At 43.4% G+C, this 12,044-nt stretch overlaps 1 protein-coding gene across 1 annotated transcript; it reads right to left on the bottom strand.

Annotated features, from left to right (window-relative positions):
- Positions 1-10,548: 10,548 nt before the first annotated feature.
- On the bottom strand, positions 10,549-11,331 carry LOC134004793 (paraneoplastic antigen Ma1 homolog). Its single transcript, XM_062444188.1, has one exon. It carries the CDS (start codon positions 11,329-11,331, stop codon positions 10,549-10,551), a length of 783 nt encoding a protein of 260 aa, XP_062300172.1.
- Positions 11,332-12,044: the final 713 nt, after the last annotated feature.

Raw genomic sequence — 12,044 nt, 5'->3', positions numbered from 1 at the left:
AACAAAGGATGGTAAATGTGCACTGAACCATTCTTTATGGAATAATGCTGCAGAGCCTTTAGCTCAGTAGTACTCAAATGTACCTAACACTCATTCTCCAGTAACATCACATGCTGACTGCACACCTCTGCTGTCTGCTTATCTCTGCCTGATATAAAGAAGTGAAAATCATTCATGTTCACTGGGCCATTGAATTGAGTTTTTAGCAGGGATTTATCACCACACACTGAATGACAAGGTTGGACTGAACTTGATTTGAATGTACAATATTCAGTCATTTTGTTCTTTTTTTAAGGTGAAAAGTGGCAGGTATCACAGCTAAGAAACTGAGGTGTGCAATGAAACTGAAAGCAAAAAGTTAATTTCTCTTTAAGATTTTGATGTTTTTAGTCAAAATTCACATTTTCTCACCAATTTATATTGAAAATATTAAGCTGACACCTACTCGTGTCCATGGGCGCTTGTCAAGTATGTGATGAAGGCTGTTTGTGTGGTCAGCAGCAGAGATTTTCTGTTAGCATAGCATACCATAATACAAACCTGTGGGCTAATTTCATTTTAAAATGAAGAAGAACACAATTCCCACAATTGTTTGCCTGTGATCCATCTATTTACATTTTGAAGTGCCTCACTAACAGTTTTCCCAACCCCGTTTTATTATTACGTGCTACGAATAAAAGTGAATTATCAGCATATGAAAAAATTGCACAAGATAGCTACTTTCAAGTCATTCACAAATACCAGAAAGAATGGAGGCCAAGGATACTACCCTGTGGCATCCCATGATTCTTGACTCTAGGGGTCCCAATTACATTACTCATTTGAATATGATTTGATAGATTTCCCTGGACCAAATTTAGGGTCAGCCCATTGAAACCCACAGCTCTTTATTTAATTAATAGAATTATCTGCTGTATTTAATTATTACTGTAAATCCAGTAAGACCATACCACAAATGTCTGCTAGATACAGCAAGCATGTTTAAGTAAAATGTTTGTTTTGTTTTCTAAAACCTGCTTGCAGCTTGTATAAAAGGCTAATGTTTGAAATATATTCATGTATCTGGTTCTGTATAACGTTGGTTTATCTTGGAAAGGTCACCTGAATGAATAGAACAGTTGTTGGGTTGCATTTGCTTCCTTCATATAGGTGGGATTACTCTCTGCCATTTTTAGTTCATCTGGAACACGTAATGAAATAGACATATTAATTACATGAGCAACAGAATGAATGATCACTTTTGCAGCATCTCTAAGAAATCCTCCCAGTAACCAGTGTTGGGGCATGTTACTTTTAAAAGTAACTAAGTACATAACAAAATGACTGCCATTAAAAAGTAACTAGTTACATTACAGTATTACCTTCTGAGAACAGTAACTGGTTAGAGTACTTTAGTGTTACTTTGTGATTCCTCTTGTTGTTTTAGTCCAGACCTTTAAATATAATAACTGTACCATCATCACACAGTCAAGTCTGGATCATCATCTGTTAATCTTTACACTAATAGAAGGAATCACACACACATTGGGCCAGATGCAAGAATATGTTCGAATTTTTCTTCTTAAATCTGTCGTACTTTTTTCGTGAGGTGGAATTTACGAGTGTGCCACGTCGGATTCACCAAACACTCGTATCACCAGGAAACAGTCGTAAATGAGCTTCGTAAACATGATGAATCCCACCTGTTCTAAATGAACGCGCGTTCCCGAGAATAGTAAATTAACATGAATGACGCCCCCAAAATACCAAATAAGGTCAGACGACAGGCAGGTTGTACAGAAGCTCCATTCATGAAAATGGCACTAAAGACTAAGAATAAGAACTTTACGAGCTCTCAGACTGAGGTCCCGCTCTCAGAAATAGATCAACAGAAACACAGATTATTATTTAGTGTTAGTGGAATTAAAGGTCCTGAGAAAGACAAAGAATGAGGAAAAATGACCCGTGTCGTTGGCACACTGCTATTAGACAATTAGACAGTAACAGTCATGTTTTATTGCTTTGGAGGACTGCAGGTTGGTTGTGATTGACAGGTACGACAGGTCTGCACCACTCATAAATGTTGTTCGTACCTAAGAGAAAATCCAAAATACGAGAAAATGGGTGAATGCGGCGAATCCTCGTAAATCACTTGTACGCATGGTTTTAAGAACGAATCTGTGCGTACGAGTGGTTCTTGCATCTGGCCCATTGTCCCATTTACAGCTCTTTATTGGACTAAAGTTATGTGTGCTCACATAAAAGTTATAAACTACATACAGGCTTTTAAACACATTCTTACATCACTGCAACAGGCAGGCACACACACTCACACACACACACTCACACACACACACACACACACAACTTACATGTTACTGTAATGTTCTTGTTCTTATTTCCTCCCACAAATCCAAAATAATGTGAATATATTTCCACAAAGTGAATGCTGTCTGTAGCCAGAAAAAGTAGTAGTGGTGCCATGTCGTGGCGGATTTCTTTTTCTTGTGGCAATATGGTAGTTACAGGAATAGTTGGTTAAAAAATAATAACTTTTACCTTTTTGAAAATGTAACTAAACAACTGAGTACTTAAATTGCAGACCTAACGCGGTACTTTGTAACATGTTACCCCCAACACTGCCATTAACTGATCTAAACCAGTGTCTTAAGAAGGATTTAATTCACTAAGCATTCTAAAAACACCAGAAATCTCAGAAAAAACAAGAATTTTCATCATATACACTTGCATGCTGTGGAAGTTCAAGTGTTCAACTGCTTCTTTTTGGCTGATGTGCTACTTCTCTCCATATCCAGACTGATTGATTCCTTTAGATTATAAACTTTTACTGTACCCCATTTCCTAAAGGCACTTCCAAGGCCTCCTTGGTTCTTTCCTACACACAAGATTTTAGAACAATTGTGTTTACCTCATTTCTTAAACTTTTGAAAACTTGATTAGTCTTTCCTCTGCTCACACTCCCTGGAACCACCTTATTAGACATATCTAGAAACATTTTTTTTTTTAAAGACTGAAGGCTTTGTGACCATACAGGGCAGGCCCCAGTCCAAAAGCAGCACACTTTAATGCTGCTTGGCTGTGGTTCAAGGGAAGCACAGCTCACAGTAATGGCCACTGGCTGTGAATGGAGTCAACTGGCTACAGATTTATGTCCATTGGCTCTGTTATAGCTGTTCAATAGCCAATCACACAGATGCTGATGCACAACTGAGGTAAAACTCTGCCTGGGTACGTATGTCTTTGTCCATCTCCAGCATCCACATGGTTTCATACTGCTCAGAGTAATGGAGGAAATAATGGAAACAAGGAGAATAAGCAGTGAATGTTAAAAACCTGTGAATAGTGATGTATTGCTGGATGTCCACAACATCCATATGAGCCGTGTAATTGGCGCAGTCAACAGAGAAAACTGTTAAACTTTATCTCATTAGCACATCGCCCAATCAGTGAGGGCTTTGAACTTTTGGCCATGTTACATTCTGACACTGTAAAGTTGGAATATTAATGGTCAGAGTCAGAGCCCTCTAATTGTCTCATAAGTAACCTTGAGGTCAGTTTAGTTATGTGAATCAAATGCTAAATCTTATTCACAGATCGCTGCATTTTATTTGTGTTCGTGTTTATAAGTGTTGCCATGGATACTGGTAGGAAGCACTGTATCTGCTGGTACACCCTACAGCGAGGAAGACTCGTGTTGTATAGCATCATCATGGCATCACATGTGACAGCTACATCAGTGAAAAGCAAGAAGCCTGGAAAAGAGACTGAATGAAAACCAGGCCAAAACCACTCACAGCATTCACTGGGAAAAGGTCAAAGGTCATCGAATGGGAGGACAGAGGACGACTGGAAATCATTTAGAAGAACATTCACATCAGGGACCAAAGACCATCTTTTAACAGAGACAGTGGTTACTGATTCCCTCTATATATGACTACCTGTTATCATTTGACCACCAAAGTTAACCTAGTGACAACTGAGAAAACTATTTGCATCTGAAGACCATGTGACTGAAAGGAAAAAGCTTTTAAATTGATCTTTTTTTTCTCTGTAACCCCAGCCCCAGGTAGCTAATGAGTATTATTTGACAATTGTTGGGGTGTTGTAGTACACTGGAACGGGGCCTGAGTTCGTCTGGTTTTGGCGCAGTATGCTTGCAAAGAACTAAATATGAATATGAAATAATTTGGCAGTGCCTCCAATAATATGTAAGAAGTAACACAAATTTAGGTACTTCCCTTTAAGTAAACAACTAACCTGTATTTTAAATGACCACAAAGTATAAACCTTATAATTAAAACACAGATGTAGTTTCAACAATAACAATTATTTATTACACAATTAACTGATTCACTGTTGACCTTTAGATGTGTATTGGTAACAATGTTCAAAACAATATGCTGATCTCACAGTTGTGACCTTCAATCAATCAGTTATAACCCACAAGAAGGTGAAAATGACCATAAGCTAAAATGTCCACAGCCCACACTCACGCACACATTCACACCGGGCTTATAAAATAAATGCAAATTAAGTTAACACGTTGCAGGCCCGGTCGATGCTCGTGAGCGGTGAGGCCAAAAACGAAAGGCCGTTTCACTGGGTTTAACCAGCACAACTAAAAGGCACGTGCACAAGTACTTACAGATCCAACAGTCAGAGTGGAGGATGGGGGAAAAGGGCAGAGGGCACGAGGTTTCAGCGGCCAGGGTGAAGCTAGCGGCAACACGATGCAGAAACCACACGCTCAAGTACAGCAGCTACAGTCTCTCTCACGGTCCAGGGCTTTCCCGGTCCTCACTCTCTCCCTTATGGCAAATGTCCAGTCCTCTGACAGCTTCTCAGAGTACACACACTTCCACCACGCGACGACTCTTCGTCAGTCTTGGGAGCTTAGTGTTTTTCTTTATTTTTTAATATACAGCTTACAGCTTAGCTCTTATGCTTGACGCCGATAAAATGGCTCTGCCGTAACTATCTTTGATGCGCCGTAGTTGACGCTAAACACCTCCTACCTGATCAAGGTGAGGACAGGATTGGCTAAGGACTGAGGGTACAAAGATGAGAGAAGGAGAAGATGCTCCACTGCCCCAAAAATAAACACTTTCCTGCTCACTGTGCCAACAACCAACTATGAATTGCTTTTAAACTAACAACACACTTGTATCTCTGACTTTTTAACTAGTACATAGAATGACGTTTTACATGTTATAATCCAACATTTTTTTTAAACATATTTATGCCTTATGAACTGTTATTTATTATCAACTTAAAACATTTTAATCTCTGTAAATAAATGAAATAAGAGCCACAGGGCTACAATCTCCCCTTTCTAAAAGGTGTTGATGTCCTCATCACACAATTTTTACATCAGTCACGTCCGTTATGTCAATATCAATGTCTGGCATGCATGCTACAGACTAAGGTCTCAAATAGGTGTTTTTATGTCGTTAGACATTATCCCAACTCTGGCATAGTATTGGGGAGTCTTTTTTAATAGTGATTCTCAATCCTCTATGTACAACTACAATAGATTCATCTGTGGAATGGCCAGGTCTATCATAGCTTAGCCGAATGACTGGCTTCACTTGTCTTCGGGCAGGACGATCATGAACCGGATCAGCACTACTTTGAGACTGACTAGTAGAGGGGAGCGCTCCCCCTTCTAGACCTGTGTCCACCACAGTGTCCGTTGGCAGTAGCTGAGTTTGCTCAGTATCTTGTCCTTCCGGGATTGTATCCACATCCCTCTCTGTGTCCACATTTAAATCCTCCTCAAAAATATTATCTTGTGTCAGTGCATTTTCCGTGGGGATGTCTCCACTTAACTGATCCGCTAGTAGATCAAGGGCAATTAAGAGGTCCTCCCTCCGGTCAGCAGGTAAGTCCCAGTATTCATCCTCGTCTTCCGAGTGTCTTTCCTGGTTTGAATTTTCATTTGACTTTTTCTTTTGATGTAGACGTGTCACAGGTTTCTGTGGTAACTGATTCGTCTCCACATCTGTGGGAAACCTGACCAAATACCCAATGGGTAAGAGGTGGTCCCGGTGCAGAGTCTTGACGATGGCTCTTCCCTTTTCAGGTTTTACTCGGTACACAGGTAAGTCTGGCAGTTTTTCAACAATGACGTAAGGATTAGAGTGCCATTTGTCACCAAGTTTGTGCTTTCCAGGCAAACCCAGAGCTCGTACGAGTACGCGATCACCTGTCTCCAGTACTTGGTCTCTCACCCTCTTGTCATAGTATCTCTTGTTTTTGTCATGTGACTTGTTAGCAACTGTCACTGCCAACTCGTACGCTCTTTTCAGGTCACTTTTCAGTTTGGCTACGTACTGTAAGTACTCTCCATGATTGTCTCCATCAGGTGAAGTTCCAAAGCACAGATCAATGGGAAGGCGCGCTTCACGCCCAAACATTAGGTAGTAGGGTGAGTAACCCGTTGCATCGTTGCGGGTACAGTTATAGGCATGGACAAGCACACTAACATACTGGCTCCATTTCTGTTTTTGACTGGGTTGGAGGGTACCAAGCATAGACAAAAGTGTTCGGTTAAACCGCTCTGGCTGCGGGTCACCTTGGGGGTGATATGGACTTGTCCTGGATTTTTTGATGCCTAACATCCCCAAGAGCTCTTTGATGAGCCGACTCTCGAAGTCACGCCCCTGGTCAGAATGGATTCTGGATGGAAGACCATAAGGCACAAATAATTTCTCGACCAGCACCTTGGCGACGGTAGTTGCCCTTTGATCTTTGGTCACAAATGCTTGTGCATAGCGGGTAAAGTGGTCTGTAACCACAAGAACGTTGGTCATACCTTTTGAGTCTGGCTCTATAGACAAAAAGTCTATGCACACCAAGTCAAGGGGCCCGCTGCTGGTTATCTGCTTCAAAGGTGCGGCCCTGTGAGGTAGTGTTTTACGGGCGACACACCGCCCGCAGTTTTTGATGTACTGGGAAATGTCAGAGGCCATTTTTGGCCAGTAAAATCGGTCTTTCATCAGGTCAGTGATGCGGTCGGCTCCCAGATGGCCAGAATCATCATGGATGGACTTAAGGACCTTGAGACGATGTTCACTGGGAAGCACCAGCTGACAAATAGACCCACCCACTGGTCGGGTGGTCTTCCTGTATAAGAGGCCTGACTTTATCAGGAGTCTGCTACTTTCTCGCTGCAGCAAAACAACATCAGGAGTTTGATTTTGGGAGGTCGCAGGCCAGACTCCATTTTGTACAGCCTGTTTGGCAATACTGATGGCAGGATCCAAATCTTGGGCTTTGCGCAGCTCCTCGTTGCTTAACTGTTCCACCGAACTCACCCCAAGCTGAGTGGATAAGGCGTAAGCAGGTGGGATGACACTTGGGGGAACTCCCAGCTGGTCTATGAGACGGTTTGGCATGTCAGATGACTGAGAGACACTAATGGGGCGACAGAGAGCCTTAACACCTGATTGAGGGATGTGTCTCCATCCGTCGTCCTCTTCCATGGCATTCCTGGACAGCCAGTCCGCATCGACGTTTTCTTTGCCAGGCTTATACTTAATGTCAAAGTCATATGTAGTTAAGCTAGCCAACCACCTATGACCAGTAGCGCTCAACTTCGCAGTGGTGAGAACATACGTAAGCGGGTTGTTGTCTGTTCTCACTGTGAATCTGGCACCGTAGAGATAATCGTGGAACTTATCCACTACGGCCCACTTTAAAGCCAGAAACTCAAGTTGGTGGATAGGATAGTTTTTCTCTGATTGGCATAACTTACGACTAGCAAATGCCACAGGACGCAACCCCTCAGGGTATTCTTGATTAAGGACCGCTCCCAGCCCATCAAAGCTGGCATCCACGTGTAGGATGTAGGGCTTTGTGGCATCTGCGAAAGCCAACACTGGAGCACTGGTAAGGCATTGGATGATTTGGCAAAACGCGTCTGCACAAGCTGGATTCCAGCGTTCCCTGAATGGTTCAGATGGTCGAAAGTAGTCATTATTGGGTTTGACGGGCTTCTTCCCTTTTCTCACAGGAGGGTACCCTTTGGTCAAGTCAGTGAGAGGGCGAACTATGGCTGAATAGTTCTTGATGAACTTACGGTAATAACCGCAGAACCCCAGAAATGACTGAAGTGACTTCAAGTGTGTGGGTGGCTGCCAATCTGCTACAGCCTTGATTTTGTCTGGGTCTGTTGCAATACCAGCTGCGGACACAATGTGTCCTACGTACTTTACTTCAGGCTGGCAAAACTGGCATTTATCCAGCGAAAGCTTCAAACCAACCTCTGCTAGTCGATCAAGTACGCGCAGCAGACGCTCTTCGTGTTCTTCCAGAGTGCTACCAAACACGATGAGGTCATCAAGGTAGACAAGACATTGAAGCAGGTTCATATCTCCCACTGCCTTTTCCATCAATCGCTGGAATGTAGCAGGGGCCCCGGTGATGCCTTGGGGCATCCGCTCAAATTGATAGAACCCAAGCGGGCAGATAAACGCTGTTTTCTCTTTGTCTTCCTCTGACATGGCGATTTGATAATAGCCAGAGCGGAGGTCAAGCACAGAACCAACGGCTTCCAGTGAGGCTAGCCAACGCATCGTCAATCCGAGGAAGGGTGTATTGGTCAGGTATGGTTTTCAAATTAAGGGTGCGATAGTCAATACACATCCTTATTTTACCATTCTTCTTTCTAGCTATCACTATGGGAGAGGCATACGGGCTCCGGGACTCCTTGATAATCCCTGCAGCAAGGAGCTCCTGTAGATGTTTGCGGACATCATCAATTTCTGCTGGAGCGAGACGCCTGACTCTCTCTCGGAAGGGGCTAGGATCTTTCAGTCTAATGTGGTGCTCCACCCCCTTCGCCAAACCCACATCCCACTCAGACAAGGAGAAAACCTGAGGCCGCTCAGCCAATTTGTGGGCCAGTCGATTCTTCCAGTTCTCTGGAAGGGGAGAGTTACCAAAGTTAAAGATAGCGGGGTCAAGTGGGCTAGGTTCAGTCTCTGTGTGCTGTAGCTGGGTGACAACTTCTGCTTTATGCACATAGGCGATCACTGTGCCTTTAGGGATTGCTTTTGGTTGGGCAGATTCATTTTTCAACAGCACAGAAAATCTGTTGCAATCCATCTCTGAAGAGAGCAGAACACAAGGGGGCATTAACACTCCAGCTGGAAGTGCTCAGTTGGAAGGAGTCTCTACTATGAGGATGCTATCTTTAAGTGTCTCATTACTTGACACAGTGCAAATGGCTGAACGCTCACCACCAGGTGGTATAGTAAGTGGTCCCGGTCCAGTCCATTTGACTACAGCTAGGGGATCACTAGGGGGCAGAAGTGACTTAGACTGGGCAGGTAAGTGTGTGCTTACACGCATGGTTCGAGCAAGCTTGGGGTCACCTTTAACTACACTGGACCGAGGAGAATGACTGAAAACTCGGGCATTAGTACCAACAATGAGTGGCAGTTTTTCAGGGCCACTACTTTCAGGGCAGACTAAAACAAGCACCACCTTGGGCTCACACTGATCACCATCGTCGAGAAACTGTATCTCAGCTGCAATGTAGCCTTTATATGGATAGCTAGCCTGACTTAGGCCCCATAGCTCCAAGCTTGAGATGGGATGGAGCGGTAGGTGGGACAAGTGCTTGTTGTAATAATCTTCAAAAACAATTGATACATTCGAGCCTCCATCCATTAGAGCGTCACAGATGTGTCCTTCAATCATGACCCTCCCAGTGCTGGTTTCACCCACTAAGCCTTGAGGGATGTCAGCTGGTAGGTGGAGGTCTGGTGAACTGCTTTTGAGTTGGCCTACATGTCCTGTTTTCCCAGGGGGAATGGTTGAGGAGCCCTTTTGGTTTTGTTTAAGCTTTTGGTTGCTTTTGATTAACTTGTTGATCACTTTGGAGGGGTTGTCAGCACCACTGCAAGTTTTAGTAGTGTGGCCATCTTCCCCGCAGCGGTAGCAAAACACACTCTGATCATCTGTAGTGTTATGACTTTTCTTAGGTTTAAAGGCCGATTTGTATTTTTTGAAACTTTGAGAGTACTTATCTGGTGTTGTGGGAGACTCTTGCATGGCTGATTGCTCTCTGAGCTGATTTAGCAGTTGCAAACTAGCCACCTGTTCCTTCAGTGACTGCACTTCAGGATCAATGGGCAACACTAGGGGTCTCTCTTTGACTGATAGCTGCTGTACTTTAGTTTCTAGAGCTTGTACTTGACTCTTGAGCGTATCTACTTCAGTAGAATGGGCTGCTCTGTCATCTGCTGTGCGCACTGTGTGCGTGCTTGTGGTGAGATTTCTTTTTGTCACTTTCTGATCTTCCTCTACTCTAATCTCACTCAATAACTCCATGAAAGAGGGCGGGTTGCTCAACCTCTCTTTCAAACGCAACTGGAGTAACAGGATGTCTGACTCTGATGTTGCACCTCTTAATAGCTGCTCGACCCGTACACGGTCTCTGGAAGCAGAAGGAAGGCCTCCTTTCTGAACTGCTTTGGACAGTACCTTCTCTAATCTCCTCAAATAATCTGACAGTCTCTCACCTGACTTTTGTTGCATGGATCAGAAGGTAAAGTAAAAGTCTTCACCAGACTTGGTGACTCCAAAGGCATTTTCCAAAGCTGCCAGATAATCTTCTGGACGCGCCTCTGCATCATTGCATCGCACAGCTTGGATTATCTCAAATGCTGGACCTCTGACGCTTTCCACAATCCTCTTCTTTTTCTCTTTTACAGAACCATCACATTCATCCAACATCACCTGTGCCTGCTCGAGCCAGTTTTCGAGGGTCTCCTCCCCTGCGGGTGTGGGCAACACTCCTGAAAAGACACGTAACCTTCGAAAGGCATTATTCTCTTGTGGGGGTCGCATTGTTTTTTCCAACAACTCTCCCACAGCACGAATGATGGAGGTTGGGTCGGACTGTGTGGATGTACTTTGCTCAAGTAATGGTTGGAGGTCATTCAGTGATTTACCTTCACTTTGCAGTAAGGTTAGCAATTTCAGTGTGAAATCATCAGGAGGAGCAGTGGCACATGTGAGAATGGTCGTCGTCCATGGGGTTCCATCACCAATGGGGTAGATCTCAGGGGGAACTGTCTGAGGGTCAACTGGATTTCTGCACTCACAGAGTATCATGTCATGTTGTAGCGGTGGAAATACTTTTCTAGCTTTGTAGCGAACTCGGCCGAGTACTTTTACAGCTTCTAGTGACTCTGTTATATCAGCTACAACAATCCCTTCAGGTACATTACCAAGTATCAGAGCATTGGCTGGATTTACTCCTACTTCTTTACACCATTCCTGAAGCTTAGCAAGTAACAGAGGGTTGACTGAATGAGCCATTGTTTTTATATGAGTTTTGAACTTGTTACCTTAAATACAATCAGTCATACAGTGAACCAATCCCAGCGGTGCCTCCATTTATGTAACCCCAGCCCCAGGTAGCTAATGAGTATTATTTGACAATTGTTGGGGTGTTGTAGTACACTGGAACGGGGCCTGAGTTCGTCTGGTTTTGGCGCAGTATGCTTGCAAAGAACTAAATATGAATATGAAATAATTTGGCGGTGCCTCCAATAATATGTAAGAAGTAACACAAATTTAGGTACATCCCTTTAAGTAAACAACTAACCTGTATTTTAAATGACCACAAAGTATAAACCTTATAATTAAAACACAGATGTAGTTTCAACAATAACAATTATTTATTACACAATTAACTGATTCACTGTTGACCTTTAGATGTGTATTGGTAACAATGTTCAAAACAATATGCTGATCTCACAGTTGTGACCTTCAATCAATCAGTTATAACCCACAAGAAGGTGAAAATGACCATAAGCTAAAATGTCCACAGCCCACACTCACACACACATTCACACCGGGCTTATAAAATAAATGCAAATTAAGTTAACACGTTGCAGGCCCGGTCGATGCTCGTGAGCGGTGAGGCCAAAAACGAAAGGCCGTTTCACTGGGTTTAACCAGCACAACTAAAAGGCACGTGCACAAGTACTTACAGATCCAACAGTCAGAGTGGAGGATGGGGGAAAAGG

Source organism: Scomber scombrus, chromosome 22 (genome assembly GCF_963691925.1).
Source record: "Scomber scombrus chromosome 22, fScoSco1.1, whole genome shotgun sequence".
NCBI lineage: Eukaryota > Metazoa > Chordata > Actinopteri > Scombriformes > Scombridae > Scomber > Scomber scombrus.
Note: the sequence above shows the minus strand (reverse complement) of the source record. Positions and strands in the feature narration are given on the sequence as shown.